The sequence below is a fragment of the Nanorana parkeri genome, unplaced genomic scaffold (genome assembly GCF_000935625.1).
Source record: "Nanorana parkeri isolate BGI_ZX_2015 unplaced genomic scaffold, ASM93562v1 scaffold49, whole genome shotgun sequence".
NCBI lineage: Eukaryota > Metazoa > Chordata > Amphibia > Anura > Dicroglossidae > Nanorana > Nanorana parkeri.
The window spans coordinates 1,799,235-1,816,838 of record NW_017306317.1 but is presented as its reverse complement, the minus strand read 5'-3'; the positions used below and the strand labels follow the sequence as shown (position 1 = coordinate 1,816,838).

General features: G+C 43.4%; 1 protein-coding gene across 1 annotated transcript in view; it reads right to left on the bottom strand.

The window, feature by feature from the left end:
* CDH20 (cadherin 20) overlaps window positions 1-17,604 on the bottom strand; it is an 81,230-nt gene that overhangs the window by 29,653 nt on the left and 33,973 nt on the right. Inside the window, exons 5-6 of the mRNA XM_018574122.1 lie at window positions 3,068-3,235; window positions 785-972 (exon numbers count right to left, since the gene is read on the bottom strand). Of these exons, the coding sequence (XP_018429624.1) occupies window positions 785-972; window positions 3,068-3,235 (356 nt within the window). The remainder of the gene's footprint in view (window positions 1-784; window positions 973-3,067; window positions 3,236-17,604) is intronic.

Here is a 17,604-nt window from a genome sequence, read left to right as displayed (position 1 = left end):
ACATGCTAAGCATGTTCGGCCGACCCGAAGTGCAGGAGGAGTTCGACTCAGCCGATCCAACATCTGGATCGGCTAAGCCGAAGCTCCGGCAGCCAACTCGCTGCTGTTCGGTCTATATTTGATAATGCAATAATAACTAGCATTGCACCCGCCCTCTGCTGATGGACCTGATGGAGAACTGCAGCAGAGGGCGGGTGCAATGCTAGTTTACTATTGGCTATTGCAAATTGAAATAGCCAATAGGAATCTAGCAATGCATTCCTATGGGCAAACATTTTTTTTTCCTATTCTGACACGGCTCTGTGTCAGAATAAAGAAAAAAAAAAGAAAAAGCAGTGTTTCTCTCCTGGGCGGCCTGGAGCGGGAGACGCTGATCTCTCTGCAAGTGACCGAAGCCAGCCGTAAGATCACGGCTGGCTCCGCCCAGCTGTCAGAAGCAGGCTGGCCGGCCGCTCGGCCAGCTTCGGCTTTCAGCGCGCTTAGCCAAGTCGAGGCATATGCGTTCGGCTCGACTGAGCCGCTCGGCCAAGTTTGGGAGCTGTACTGGCTATTGTGAATAGCCCGTACAGCAGCCCTTCGGTTCTACTGAACCGAAGGGGTCCTGGGGCCGAAGCTAGCCGAAGGATCGGCCGAAGCTACAGCTAGATCCTTCGGCTGCTTCGTGAATAGACCCCTAAAAATTCCGCCTTTATGATTCAGATCATACCGGAAACAGAACACATGCCTTGTATAGTTAAAAGATTTATATAGAGACGGGATATGCTTTGTTTACAAAAAGTGTTACCTTTTTTACTGAGATAACTCCAACTTGATATGTAGCATCCGTTGTTACATCAAACATATCAAGCCCATCCCCATCTATGATGGCGTACTTCATTTCTGCATTAACTCCTTCATCCTGGTCCATTGCCAGAACCCTACCCACTGTAGAGTTCACAGGCGCTGATTCCAAAACATTCATTTGGTAGTGTTCTGATAGAGATTCAAAGAGAAAATATTAACACACACCTAAGGTACCTAATAGGGGGGAATTTATCAAAACTGGAACAGACTAAAACTTGAGCAGTTTCCCATGGCAACTAATCAGCATCTCTCTTCAGTTTGCTTGGGTAAGATTTGAAAATGAGAAAGAGAAGCTGAATGGTTGGAGTGCAAATCTGCTCCAGATTTTGTCTGTTCCAGTTTTGATAAATGCCCCCAATGTGTTTAAATACATAGCAGAAATGGTAACTTCTAAAGAAATAGATATTTATATACATAATGCAATGCCAATTTGATTAATTAAGTTGTTATACTGCACATTTATGCGGTTATATGTACAGAACACAATTTGGTGTTTCATATTAAAACCATAAGACTAACCAAAGATGAATCAATCAGAAAAAATCCCAGTTCATATTTACATTGGAGTTACTGTACATTTTGTGGGCTCCTCCATAGTAGTTTAAAGCCAAACTAGTCTACCATGTACCGTTCTCTTACCTGTCTCAAAGGCAGTCAGGTGAGGTGTATGGTTTATTTATTTATTTCAGGTATTTATGTTGCGCCAGCAATTTACACAACACTTTACAAATGGTGCAATCACGTCAGTCCCTGTCCTCAAGGAGCTTACAGTTTAAGGTCTCTATCTCACATGCATAAATACGAGGGCCAATTTAGACAGGAGCCAATTAACCTACCAGCATGTCTTTGAAGTGTGAAAGGAAACTGAAATACCCAGAGCACAGGGAGAACATGCAAACCCCATTCAGATAGTATCCTAGCTGGAATTCAAACCAGGGGCCCCAGTGCTCCAACTAAGCCACTGTGCTGCCCATGATAAGACACAATCACATATATAGCAGCACAGCAGTTGTCGATGTGTCAATGGTTGCCTGCATAGCTAGACTAGAGTTGCCACCTGTCCGGGATTCACCCGGAAAATTCGGGTTTTGAATGCTGTGTCCGGGTTTAATAGCAGCTGAAACCCGGACATAAGATGTCAGGCAGACGGGGTAACCAAAATTAAGATAGGGGCTACTGGCCCCCCACTGAAAATAGTCTTAACCGTAATATTTACATATGAATGGGTGGAATTATTTACATATGAATAAGCCCTTGACTCATTCACCCCCCCAAATTTCCATGCATCGCTAGAGTGTTCGGGTTTCGGTGAAAAAAAAGGTGGCAACCCTAAGCTAGACAGATCTCCAAGTAGGATTGAGAGTTGCCATTTGAATAAATTGCTGGGTTCTTAAGTAAGCCATACATAACTTGACTTTCAGCCTATTCCTGCTGAAAAAAACTTTGATTGAAAAATCGAAGGAGCTGGGTGGAAAATTGTCAGCCAAACAGCGAATGCATTCAATCAGATGCAGTCACTGTTCGGGTATGCTGGTTGTCCGAATACGATAGCAATAGTAAAGGTTACTCTATCCATGCAATTTAGCATAGATAGGGAATCAACTGATCTTGTTTAGGCAATATTATACATATTTATTTATTATATTTGTCTGAATGCTTGCCTCCATTGTTCTAGGACACAATGCTAAGATGAAAGCTGATGATCACGTCTAATGGGTAGTACCTGGTCACTCTGCGGAAGCAAGCTACATTGCAAAAATGTATGCAGTTCGTTTGCCTGTCTTCTTTCTCCCTCCTTCATATACTTTATCATGCATGCTTCAGTTTATGAGTATTTCTGTTATTGGGGCAATTATTAAAATAGTGGATCGCTGTTTATTATAAATATTCAAAGTCAGATATCTCTTAGAGTTCATGTTTGTTCTGTTCAAACCGATCTTTACTGTTAGATTAATTCTGCTCATTACATATGTACTTTTTCATTTCAGCTTTATAATTGTAGTCTGGAAGCTGCTAGATTAAAGAAGTCTAGTACTTCTTAAGCAAACACAAACTAAAAGACTTCACAAAAAATGGAGCACAGAAAAAAAAGCTATTCTTCCATTATTCTTCTTGTTCTAAAGCTTTTCGCCAGCAAGTTAAGCTGGCGCTTGCAGCCTGACAGAAATGAGAGCAGAGCAGTACTCAGAACTTTCTCGATGATGATGATGATGCCCTCACTTACTTTGAGGAAATCTTGGAGGATTGTCATTCACATCACTGAGAGTGATATTAACAGTGGTTGTTCCAGCTAATCCCCCCAGCTGTCCACCCATATCTTTGGCCTGGATAATGACTTCGTAATATTCTCTTGCTTCTCGGTCCATGTTTGTTAAGGCTGTTCTGATTATGCCTAGAGGAGAGAAACAGTGTCACAACTTGCCTACATAATGACATAAGGAAAAACTCATTTAGCTTTTAAATTAAAGAATGTATTTTGTTAGGGGAGAAGGAGAGAAGGAGGTAGAAGTTGGCAAAACTGCAAGATATATCCTGCAGAAATACTCTTGATATCCTTCCATATGGCATTAAGCATGCCATTTAGAGAGCCAGATGTAATTGGCCAGATGCTAAATCTACACTATCAATATAATTCCTGCACTATGTTCAATTTAGCATCTCAAAGTACTGTATATTTAAGTATACCGCAATGCATTAATATGGACATTTCACATCATAAGCTTAAAAAATATCTATCAGTTCTGGAATTGCAAGCTCTGCACAAATTAGTGCAACTTTCACAAATAAATTCTATTCCATTATATTGTAGATTTCTTTTTTCTCGTACACTCAGTGGAACAGGCTTACCAAGTGCTTCCAAAAGATGGCAGCAGTGCTTCTTGTAAGATTTTCTTTGCTTTATATCATTAGTGCAGACTGACTGAGTTTCTTGATATGCATTGAAACTGCAGAAAAATATTTGCTCTTCCTGAAAAGACTATCACGAGCCTGACCTCTTTATAGGATATTTCCCCAAAGATCAGGATTTTTTGGAACGTCTACTTTCGTTTTGTACAAGCACACAAAACTAGTTTCTGCACTGACATCCTGGGCTGTTGAGAATTTCAATTAGATTTCATCATGATGTGATAACAGCAGAATGTCTGAGTGGTGAAGTGCATTTGTCTGTAAAATGTGGATGCTTAAAGTACAAAAGCTAATAATAAATAAACAACATTATTGTATAACTGCATTCAGGAATATAATCATAGCAGCAATAATAGTTCCTCAGACTTATGTTACAGAGGAACTCCAATAGAAAAAGTTTTTCCTGGAATTACATTTATGTGCATATTCTATTGAAGTCAAAGGAAATCCACATTATGGCAAAAACACATAAGTGTAAATCCAGGAAAAACCTTTTCTATTGGAGTTCCTTTTTTAGTTTTGTTCCACAATCTTTTATTTCAATTTTATAACGTACAGAAAACAATGCAGCTCAGATTATCATTGTACAAAAACATACATAATCGGGATAATACACGACGACAGGGAGAAAGATTAAAAAAAAAAAAAAGAACACAAAGCAAATAGTACCTCCAAGGGAGAGAAGCATCTTTATGCAACATCAGAGCTTGATTGACATATAGCTTATGGAGCTCGCCTAGCTGTAAGGGGTTAACCAGCATACATGGAAAATGAAAGCTCTACTTGGAGACCATCTACTCAGACAATGGCTTCAGAAGGAAAACAGATATGAAGTATGGATACAGCACTTTAGATTAAAAAAAATAATAATAATAAAAAAATCAAAAAAGGAGATAACAAAATATATAAGCTAGATGGATATCAGGCTGGTCGGACAGACGGACAGTCCTTTCGAATTGCCAAAAAATCCACCTGGAATGACTAGCAATAGACAGACATCAACAACACTTATAACACGCACACACCTCACAAACATACGAGAGGGGGAAGGGGTGACGGGGAGTGGGAAGAAAGAAGAGAAAGAAGCAAGAGGGAAAGGGAAGAGAAAGGAAAAAAGAAAAGAAAAAGGAAGGGGGAGGGGGGATTATTCTCACCACTTTGACGTTTTTTGCTTCTCTCCACTCCCCCTATGAAAGGGGTGGGATGCTACTGGACCTCCTCACCCCGCTAAAGAGCCCCTCTCCCGCCTCAGCCAGGATGATCTCACCCCAAAGTTACTATGAAGGTCCTGGTCCAGCGCATAATCCGGACATAACCTGTTGTGTAGAGTCCCCACTAAGCTTATGCAGTCCATAGGAAATCTTAGGGGGGGAGTTGACGGTGTGTCCCGTACCCTGGTGTCGTTTTGAAATGTAACCAGCATGCCCAGGTTGTGGTGAATTTGCCCAGCGTATTTCTGGACATGTGGATGAGTTCCTCAATCTCCTGGACTCTATCCAGTCCTAAACCATTCTACAATGGTTGGTGTGCGTAAAGAACGCCAGTGCACTGGGACACACATGCAGGCTGCATTTACCATGTGCATGGCCAGGGACGCTGAGTATGATTTTTCTGTCAGCGTAGTATGGTGAAGTAGAAACTGAGCCAGGGTAAATTCTACATCAATGCGGGAGACTTCCATAATGATTTGGTGTACCGACTTTCAGAAGGGTTGAAGGGCAGCACATTCCCACCACACATGCACCAATGTTCCCTCTTCCTGAGCACACCGCCAAAAGCGGTCGCTCACAGATAATGAAAACTTGTGCAGTAGAGATGGGACTCTGTACCATTGAGTCCGCAGCTTAAAGCCTGTTTCTTGTATATGGGTGTTGAGGGAGCATTTATGTATCCTGGAATTGATCAACTCCCAGTTCTCCTCTGATTGCTGTATTCCCAAATCCCGCTCCCATTGAGAACAGGCCGAATCCGAGTTAGGTTTGGAATCAACCTCCAAGAACCGATATGCACTGGAAACAAGGTGCCTAAGAGGACCTGACTGAGTGCAAAGGGTCTTGAGAGGGGTTAGGGGGCCTGGCGAACAAAAGCCTGCGTGAGGATGAGGTAAGAAAATGTCTAATTTGAAAGTATGTCCAAAGCGGCAGTTTAGACGGAAGGGCATCATCGTGAAAAGCTGAGAGCTTCCTAAAGACTCGACTGACCCGCGTATGCTCTGGGGGTGGACCAACATCCCCTCAGGAGGGACCCAAATAAGCCCAGGGGAAAGTCCGGGTTCATCAATACAGGCGTCAGAGGGCCCGGCGAGGAGGATATTGCATATTTTTTACTTGCCAGAGAAAAATACCGCATCGTCGCTCCCATGATGGATGGCTACGAACCGAGGGTGGAGATCCCTTGGCTTGGCCAAGCCAAGGGAGGGACTCCAGAGGGCTGGAGACCCAAAATTGCTCCAGTGGAATCCATGCTTTAAACGAAGCATGAACATTCCAGTTCACAATCCTGACCAGGTGACATGCCAAAAAGTATTTTTTCACGTCGGGAAGGCCGATGCCGCCCAAGTGTTTGGTTCTCGAGAGAGCTTCAAGACTTATTCTAGCAGTGCGATTGCTCCAAAGGAAAGAGCGGAACATTGATTTAATAGGTTTGAAAAACGCTTCAGGGACTGAGATGGGAATAGCCTGCATAACATACAATAGTCTTGGTAGGGCATTCATCTTCAGTGTCGCAGCGCGTCCCAGCCAGGAGAGGTGGTGCTTATCCCATGACCGCAGGTCACGTTGCAGGTCCCGCAAAATAGGGAGATAGTTCAGGGAGTAGAGTTGGTCAAGTTTCAGCGGTATTTGAATCCCCAGATATGGTAAAGCTATGGGCTGCCAAACAAACGGAAAGTTGTCTCCACAACGTGCCATCGTCTCCGCACGTTGAGATACATTCATTGCAAAGGATTTGGAGTAGTTGATTTTAAGGTTGGACAGCGAGCGAAAGAGAGAAAGCTCCTTAAGAAGATTAGGTAAGGAAGTATGTGGGCCTGATAGGAAGAGGAGGATGTCGTCTGCGACAGCGGACAATTTATGTTCCTGACCCCCAACCACTGCCCCTTTAATCGTTGGTTGCGCTCTCAAACAGCGTAGGAGGGGCTCGAGAGTTAGTATAAAAATGAGAGGTGAAAGGGGACACCCCTGTCTCGTTCCGTTGGAGATTCAGAAAGCGTCCGACAGGTGGCCACTGACTTTAACCCTGGCCATAGGAGAGGAGTACAAAAACATGATCCTCGAGCGCATTGCATCGCCGAGGCCAATGGCCCCCAATACAGCAGCCATATAGTCCCAGGCCACTCTGTCGAAGGCCTTCTCCGCATTCAACGAGAGGAAGAAGCCTTCACTCCCCGTAGAGGTAAGATAGTGGTGGAGATTCAAGGCCCGCAGCGTATTGTCATGAGCCTCTCTGCCCGGCACAAAGCCCACCTGATCTAAGGAAATCAGCGAAGGGAGAAGCGGGAGCATGTGATTAGCCAAAATTTTACAAACAATTTTACGTCCACATTTAGAAGGGATATAGGACGATAGTTAGAAACTAACGTGGGATCCATTCCCTCTTTATGGAGGAAAGTGATATGGGCCTCAAGTAGCTGAGCAGAGGGCGGAGACGAAGGCTCTGGGGAGGACACATAGTTGAAAGCTTCAACAAATCTGGGACCCAAAAGTTAAGCGAAAGTTTTAAAGTACTGAACAGGCAGGCCATCAGGACCTGGGCTTTTACTGGGTTTCATCATTTTCAACGCGCAGGAGAACTCCTCTAGTGTCACGGGTTCCTCTAACTGATCCACAATTTGTTGCGAAACGGGGAAGGGCCCGTTCGATATCAGAAAATCATGAATTCCCTGGGCACGCGCAAGGGGATCCGTAGTAGGTAGATTGTAAAGGCGTTCATAGTATTGTTGGAACTGAGATGCAATCTTATCTGATCTAGAATGAGTGGCCCCTGAAGAGTCATTGATGGAATGAACCATCATAGTAGTTTTTTTTTTCAGCGAGCCAGAAGCCTACCACATTTGTTGCCGTAGAAAAGTTTCTGTGATAGAAGGAGACGGCGACGGGTCTGCTTACCTAGGAGTTCCAATAAATCTGCACGACTTTGAATTAGGGTCTGAAGTGTGTCAGCCGACTGCAAGCTCTTGTGAGCCATCTCCAGGTCACCAATGCGTGAAATTAGGGCAGTCACTGCCGCCTGGTGTTCCTTTTTTAGGCGCGCAGCGCAGCTAAGAACTCCCCTCTCATCATGCACTTGTGAGCTTCCCATTGAGACATAGGAGAAGTGTCCGATGTATCATTAAGCTCGAAGTAAGCAGACAGGCTCGAATGAAAGTGCTGCAAGAGGACGGGGTCACCCAAGAGGGAGGGGTTGAGTCACCACAATTTAGTATGGACATCTCGAGCCGGGAACACTTATACACTTACTACAGGGTTGTGGTCAGACAGGAACATAGGCTCAATCGAGGAGCTACATAGGAAAGACAGGTCTGGCTGGGAGAGAAATAAGTAATCAATACGTGAGTATCTATCGTGTGGGTGCGAGTAAAAGGTGTAGTCTTTCACCCCCGGGTGCAATGTTCTCCAGGTGTCGTGAAGATTCAGTTGGATTAAGCACTGTTTGATTTGTCGCAACGCTCTAAAGGGGACAGAGGAGGAACCAGAGGAGGAATCCAGTAGTGGCGTCAAGGGGACATTAAAATCTCCTCCAAGAAGTAGTAAGCCCTCCCTGAACCCATTCAATTTGGCTGTCAGTGAGCGGAAAAAGGATACCTGATGTCTGTTTGGACAGTAAGGCTGGGTTCACACCTATCAAATATGCGAATATGCGTATCGACTATGCGCGTTTGTCGCGCGCTTCGTGTCACGCGTTTGTCACGCGATTCGCGGTTTGAAAAACGGCCGACAAACGCGCGTTTCTGAGGGCTACTTGGCTTTATCCAATAGAAACGCGCGACAAAAACGCCCCAAAGAAGCTCCTTTGGGCATAGGACGTTTTGTAGCGCGTTCATACGGCCTGTAATACGCCCAGGTGTGAACCATACCCATAGGAAATAATAGGATTTCGGTGTTTGAGCGTTTTGCAGAGCGTAGGAACGCGCTACAAAACGCCCAGGTGTGAACCGGGCCTAAATATTAGCCATATTAACCAAGTTTGCCTTTCAAAAAGAGGAATCTACATTCATCGTCTGACATTTGCCCAGTGAGAGAGAACGGCACATCCTTCGCAAAAAAGAATGGCCACTCCCTTAGATTTGGAAGAGTCACTAGAAGCATGGTAAATCTATGGTTGGAAAGCTTAGGAATGTTACCCCTTCGGATGTGGGTCTCCTGCAGGAATACGACCTGGGCTCTATGTCTATGAAATGCCTGCAATACTTGGGATCTCTTTTCAGGAATATTGAGTCCCTTAACATTGAGAGAAAGTATCTTGCACTGAGTGTGAGCACCCGACATTGTACGACAGGCCTGATGAAGAGCAAAAAAAAGAAAAAGGAGGGGGTGGAGTGGGAATTGTTAGTTAACTTACCTGAGGAGATGTAGGGAGATCCTACTGTCAAAGGTGGTGCAAAAAGAAGTTGGGGAGGGTGTGGCTAGACAACACCAGAGAACAAACACGAAAAGGAGAGAAAGAGAGAGGAAGGTTTGGAGATACTAGGATGTGGTCGGGGAGGACACACTCCACACTAGGACATGATAATGCAGAAACACACAAAAATACAGGACTTGACAGACAAAAAATAAAGGGGACAACAGAAAAAACACTCAATTAACCCTCAATTAACCTGGGAGGGCGGTGGAAAAGAACGAATCCACTACCCTAAAGAGCACCCCGGTATGGTCAGTGGGACGATACAACCCACTGAGGGGGGTTGACCAGGAGTCGACAACAAGCTCCATGAACGGACTCCAAGGGGGAGAAAAGGTACTATAAAATAAACATGAACGATAATAGCGTTAACTTAGCCGGGGGAACAAATGTAAAATATATAAGCAAGAATCTAGGCTCCCCTACCGCTTTTCTTAAGAGGTGGTGTCTATCATGCCTCCATATACACAGCACTACCAGCAAGCGTTCAGGGGAGAAACAAGCAAGAGAGATCGCATCCACTCTTCCCCCCCGAGCACGATTATGGGAAAGGTGGAGGTAAAGGAGGGTAAGGGAGAGGGCGGGGTTAGCAGGTGAAGGAATACATGGGGTAAGATCGGGCATATTCAGGGAGGGGAAGAGCGGAAAACACCCCGCCAAGCAACGCACCCCCCTAAGGCACCTCACCGGTAAAGACCCTCCGGGCCACCCACTAGCAAGACCTTCCGGCCTTCCCAGGTCCAGGGAGATCCCAAGCGTCCCGGCCCAAGCAATAAGGCACCGGACTGTACCTGGGATTGCAGTCACTATTTGCAGATTGGCAAAGGGGAGTTTGGGAACATAATGTATTTCAACTGAACTATGGCTTGTTTGTGGTAAAGGGTTAAATAAATAATTTCAGCTTTTAACATGTTGGAAGGTTTGATAACTGCATCAGTAGGAATAACTGTATTATCTATTTAAGAATACCTTACAAACTTGAAAGGTAACAGCCAATGCCAAAAATGCTTCTATTAGTAGTTCGGTCTAGTTTTGAGGTGATCATTAAAAATGGTATACTTTAGGGAAGTAGAAAGCGGGGTCAGTTCAATAGTCTTAATGACAGTGAAGTGGTTCGGGTGGTTAACCAGATGGCCTAGCTTGGCCATTGATGTGTATCACAAAAATGTACAGTATTTATGCTATTCCTCACATTTCCATTTGTGAGGCAGGTTGAAGTTGAAAAGATATGTAAACCATATTCATTAATCTTGATACGCATCTACTTTTATCAGTTTGACAGAGAGAAAGCTTTGTTTCCATGGTACCAGAGAACAAAGATTGATAATTCTTTATATGTACACAAAATATCATCGCAGTGCAAGCACACAGGGGAGTTATATTCTCTAAATGCTTTTGTAATTTATTAATGAACTTAACTTATTCATTTCCATTGCAAACATACAATTGAATAACTGCAGATATCACCAATGATACAATCATATGGTGTAGTCAATATTGACATTATTACAATCTAATGTACTAAGAAGCTACTATGTGACCTTACATATGATTGTTTCCAACCAGACTGGACAATGATCATCTTACATGGATAGCACTTTGACAAGTCTGAGTCTTTTACTTGCTAACTCTACAACAGTAATCAGAATCTGCAGTTTTAGGTTTTGCTTGTAAGGGGTGTTGTATCAAAAGCAACAGGTTAGCTTTATACTACACTACAGGCAAGAATGAAGTTTCATAGTTGAAATTTGATGAGTCTGATGTCAAAGTAAGCTGCTTTTTCACACTTTATGAAAAACGAGTTTTCATCTTAACAAAAAAAAAGTAATTCTTTTGAATTGTACCTAGCAGCAGAATCATTTTCATCTGTTTAAACAATGTCAAGTAGCATTTTATGCTACTGAGAAAAGGAGCACTGAAGGAAATAATAAGGGTCAGAGAGTACCATGACACAAGTTCAGAGCGCTTTCCAAGCTATTACAAATTTCAAGTTGCTACAAAGTAAGAACTGATATTGCCATGATTCTGGAAATGTTAAAGCTTTTGTCCAGTTTAACCCCTTCGTGACTGACGACGTACAGTGTACGTCGCCAGCATCGGGGCTGTGTAAACAGACTCCCGGCGGCTAATGCCGCCAGGACTCTGTTTAAACTTGTAAAGCCGACTGTCGGCGCTACAACAGAAGCGATTCTGGCGACTTACCTGTCGCCAGATCGCTTCTGTATCCCGAAGAAGGGGCCTTCCCCCCCGCCGGACACCCCCGCCGTGCTTCCCGGGCTCTGTTGCCCCTCCTATGGGCTCGGGACCGGCGTTCTTGGTGTCCGTGGGGAGCTCGGGAGGAGGTCGACGAACTTCCGTTCATCGATCCCCTCCTTGTTCTATGGGACCGGGAGCGATGCAGCCCAGCTATAAGCTATTGAAGTGCGATCTGCACTTCAATAGCTTATTTCTAGTGTAAAGGTGACACTGGGTCAGTTTTCCTATTGACTTCTGTTGAAGAACCTGGTCCAAAAATCAATTGCATGGACTGAACTCAATCAGCTGCAATTGGGGATTCCCCAAGTGAGAAAAAAAAAACTATTAGTGTATGGGCGTATTTACAGAGATCACAGTACTCTGACAGACAATGTTGTTTTATGCCAACTTTGTTCAGGCATAATACAGGGTCAGCATCAACCTTCTGGATTGAGATGCTGGCTTAAAATCATGTAAATTCTGGTACCTATGCAGTTCTTGGCTGTGTTTATGCTGTATATGTCTGACATTGCCCTGTGCTGAATTCTCTTTGTTGATTTGCTACAAAGTTACAATGTAGTAGTCTAATCATTGACACATCATTGATAGAAGAGACGCCGTAAATACTTTGTTCTTCCTGCAAAAGACTGATGGCCTCAACTCACCCTAGGGAAAATCACTTACTGGTTCTCATCAATTGACTTTTCATTTTAAAAGGCACAGCATTTTTCAACAAAAATACTGTTACTGTATATGACATGTTTGGAATTTATTCATGCAGACTAAAGTTACTGAAAGTCCATTGTTTAAATAGAAAAGACTTTCAATGAAGTGTCCAAGGCAAAATAGGGCATGTGATTATTTTTTTCAAAAAGTGAAAGAAATGTAAAAAAAGTTGAGATGCATAGGCCCTAACTGACTTGTAGACCCAAGATAAGGGCTAAATATACTCTTTCAGATAACTCAGAAAGTGTGCAGAGTACGGAGGGCAGATGACAGATTTTATGCACTTATAAAACAGATATAATAACATGCTTTTAATGGAATATATAACAGAACAAAGTGAGCAAATGAAAGAAATTCATTGTTAGGGTTTACATACACTCTAAATCTCAGCTTTCAATGGAGCTTATAGCCTTATTTATTTGTTATAGGTATTTATATAGTGCCGACAATTTACGCAGCGCTTTACATAGTTGCACATTCACATCAGTCATATCCCACCTCAACCTAACCATTGAACCATCACATTCTTAAACAATTCATCCCCACACAGCTACCTCCTCATGTATCACTTATATCTCCCTTTTAGATTGTAAGCCCTCAGGGGCAGGGCCTTCCTTACCATCTTGACTTGAATTTGTATTGTGATTGTAATGTCTTCCTTATATTGTAAAGCGCTGCGCAAATAATAATAATAATCAGTCCCTTCCCTCAAGGAGCTCACAATCTATGGTCCCTATCTCACATACAGAGCCAATTAACCTACCAGCATGTCTTTGGAGTGTGCGAGGAAACCAGAGTACCTGGCGAAAACCCACGCAAGCATAGGGAGAGTATGCAAACTCCTTTGCAGATAGTGACCTGGCCAGAATTCGAACCAGGGACCCCCAATCCTGTAGCTAACCACTACACTACTGTGCTGCCTTATTCCCCTAAACAGACCCTGCCCAGTTTGAACAGAAGCCAAGTACATGGCAAAATGGTTTCAAACAAGAGGTATATATTAGTGTGTCCTATATAAGTTTATAAAGGAAATGTAAATGAGCACTTTGAAGTCTACTAAAACAAAACTGAATCGATCAGAAAAGTAAACAGTTGTGTTTGATACACTTACATTAGTTTGAGGCTAATGAGAGTACGACTTTACTTACTAGAATAAGAGTATAGACTAAAAGACGGATTGCAAGAGGGATTGTGGGACTTGCATAATTACAGATACATGAGTGCATTGCCAGGAAAGTAATTAGAGAAAGAGGAATAAAACAATAGTGAAAAGCAGAGTAAATGATATGGAAGACTTTGATGATGATAATAGGGGAAACTGTGTTATTTGAAGAGTGGGCTGCATATTATATAGAAAGCTTTTTTTTTTGGACAAAGAAAAAGCTACAAACAAGCAGACTGAATAAAGCGTATAATTGGTTAGAATTAAATTATCATATAGAGAACATTGTAGTAAAGGAGGCTAAAAAGGACATGAACAATAAGCTCTGGAGACAAGACATAGAAATGAAAAACATGAAACCTTTTAAACTAGATGAGCATCATAAAGGGCAAAACATAACTAGAAACATGGGCATAAAACGGCATAAGACTGTGAGACTGTATCTATAAATTCAAGTTGGTGATGTATTTCTCCTGATTCATAACCTCTTGGATTCAGTAATACATAGGGGTCTATTCACGAAGCAGCCGAAGGATCTAGCCATAGCTTCGGCCGATCCTTCGGCTAGCTTCGGCCCCAGGACCCCTTCGGTTCAGTAGAACTGAAGGGCTGCTGTACGAGCTATTCACAATAGCTGTACAGCTCCCGAACTTAGTCGAGCCGAAGGCATATGCCTCGGCTCGGCTGATCCGTGCTGAAAGCCGAAGCTGGCCGAGCCAGACAGCCTGCTTCTGACAGCTGGGCGGAGCCAGCCGTGATCTTACGGCTGGCTCCGGCCGCTTGCAGAGAGATCAGCGTCCCTGGTTACCAGCTAACCAAGGACACTGATCTCCAGACAGCAAACTCTTCCTGGCACTCCGGGAGTCTCCTGCTCCCGGCCGCCCAGGAGAGAAACACTGCTTTTTCTTTTTTTTTCTTTATTCTGACGCGGAGCCGTGTCAGAATAGAAAAAAAAAAATTTCTGCCCATAGGAATGCATTGCTAGATTCTTATTGGCTATTGCAAATTGAAATAGCCAATAGGAATCTAGCAATGCATTCCTATGGGCAAAATTATTATTTTTTTTTCTAGAAAAAAAAAGAAATAGCAGTGTTTCTCTCCTGGGCGGCCGGGAGCGGGAGACTCCGAACCTTACCAGACTGAAGTGAATAGCCGAACAGCGTTCGGCTCACTTCGCTTTAGGTCGGTCATTCACTCGGCTGCCTATGGCAGCTTAGTGAATAGACCCCATAGTAACCAATCATCACTGGTCACAGATTTAAATTCATTAAAAAAGCCTGCTACCTTGCTTATTATAATTGCATTTTCATTGTTTTAATGAATACATTTCCTTTAAAAAAAAAAAGCCGTGTTGTGTGTTTTAAGTATACTGGGTTACACAGCTAATATGATAATGAATGATCATGTGCAGAATTCAGATTCTAATGGGCAGTAGTCAGGCCATCCATCCATACATTATGGAAGGTGACACTGCTTTCATTGATTCTTTCATGATTTTTCCACCTGGTTGTGCTGGCAGTGACAGTAACAGGCAGATAGTGGGATCTGGAAAAGTAAAACGTTTTCCCAGTCTCTGCTCACTTGTCAAGTCACCAAGCTACACTGGTTGCTGTAGTGTAGCCAGAATACAGGGATTAATGAGCAGAGGCAATAGCTGGCCAGGGAGCAAAAAATATTTTCAGTCATGTAAACAGATAGGTCCTTTGATTTCATGTGTGAAAATCTAAGAATAGAAAAAGCATACATTTTGCTTATAGCAGCCAATTAATAGCTGTTGGTTTTCTAATGTAAGATAGAAAAATAAAGGACATTATTACTGCTTGCTGTTGGCATCATCTTTACTTTTCTTCTCCTCACAAATGGTCAATAGAGAAGACATATGTAGGTATATAAGTCATGCTTTCCAAGCAATTATAGCATATGTATTGTGAGCGTAAATAAGGAAAACAGGAAGTAAGTAAAAAAAAACATGAAGCAAAATGTACCACCATGGCATGAAAAAAGGCCTTGCAAGCGGTTGTACATCGAATATACATACATTGGCCAGCTGGAAGCACTTTTGTAGGTCCGTATGCCATACGTCCTTGGCAGCGAAAGGGTTAAAAAAAGAAATAAAATAGTGATTTTACCCCAAACATAACCAATATCAAACATACCAGTACCCTAATCTGAAAAATGTTAAAAACTATAGCGGGGCACCATCCAAATAGGAACAATATTTTAAAAACACGCAATGTCATAAAGGGCAAATATATGTAAAATAAGAAATTAAGACGTGCTCTTCAGAGGAAGCCACTGTTAATGGTGAAGTGTGGTTCGAAATGCATGATTTATCCAGCAGGATACCCCCTCCTTGATGCCCAGGGCCTTTTTTACTATCTGTACCAGAGGTGGTAAGTGATTCCTACATGCATCTGTCCACTTTTATCTGCAGTAAAACCTGCTAGTTTGAAATATTATTACGCAGGCTCAAACTGCACACAGTTCATTGGACTAATATATTTCCAGATGAACATTTGATCTTTGTTTCACAAGCCTGAACTTTAAGGAGTATTCATCCTGGATTAGAATTTAAAGACCTGATATTTACTTATTTGTATGCTACAGTCTACTGCTTTACCCCTGCTCTGATGCAGTATACAGTATGTCCTTCTATCGGATTATCTAGTTACACTTGGAACATATGAAGGCATACAACTAGACATTTGTCACACATAGAGATGTATCAGCTTATGCCAATATTTTGATACATTTTCTCTTTGCATCAGTACATGCAGTTAGATGCTTGGTTTTGCTTTGCTGCTTTTCACAAGGCTTTCATCTGAGATGTTATAGTGTATACAACAACTTCATATTATTGTTCTGTCGCACTTTAGAAGTAGCTTGCTACAATCATTTATGGATATATACCCATGGATACAATCCTACAGTTTTGAGGGATTACTCTAAAATGTGTGTCTTTGCTTCTTTGCACTAATGAACAGAATTAGATGATCACCTCTACTTTTCTGCATTTTCTAAGGCTTAAACACCGTTTCCCCAAAAATAAGACCTACCCCGAAAATAAGACCTAGTTGTGACCATTCCCAGGGCTGGTGGTGGCATAAGGGGAAACTTGAAGAGCCCCGGGGGAGGCGGGAGAGAATCAGCGGTGTCAACGAAGCCAGAGCTAGAGGAAGCGAGGTGGCACCAGAGTGTCAGGGCTGGAGTAACGGGCCAGGTGTGGAACCCCTTGGCAGGGACGAACAAAGTCCAAAAATCGCAGTACAAAAGGATAGTCCAATCGGGGAGTCAGGTCCAGTTCCGGGTCGTGGCGGGCAGCAGAAATCGTAGTCGAAGGGTCAAGCAAAAGGGTCGGTAGCCGGGAAGTCAAATCAAACAACGGGTTCACAGGAGGGAGCTGGGTGTTCACCATGAGGTAGAATAACTCAGCAATGAGTCAAGGCTCTGACCAGCTTTAAATAATCAGGGAACCCAGTACCGCCCCCTGGCTGTCAAGGCAACCAGGAAGCTTCCCCTGTCAGAGTCCAGTCACAAGGCTGAGGGCCAGTGGTGAAGGCTGAAGTCCTCCCCATGCCTGAGTAGCACCTGTGGCATGGAATGGCGCGTGCGTGCACTATGCTCGCTCGTCCGCGCATGCGTGCGCGGCTTGCGTACCGCGCACGCGCACCCGGCACGTGACCCCCGCACGCGCACTGGCCACACCAGCATCAGATGCCCTGCCAGGGGGAGGAGGAGGAGCTACACGTGCCGGATCCCCTCGCCTGCGAACCTGACAAGGAACGGCCCTCCTGGGTCCCTGACACAGAGGGAGCAGAGCTGCATAAGCCGATGCTTCCTCAATAGCGCCGCCTCCTGTCACAGGCAGAGTGATACCAAATGCACTCCGTCTGTGAGGAATCAATAGTGAAAGTGCGCTTCGCTCATTCTGGCCAGCGATTGGTTAACAAATTGCTCTTGGAAAGGTACGACACCCCTGATTGCCCTGATCACCATATTTTTGTACATGAATACATGCAGACTGTTGTACATGAATAAGTGTGGATTGGTATACATTAAAAAAAATATAAGATCTACCCCAAAAATAAGACCTAGGGGTCTATTCACGAAGG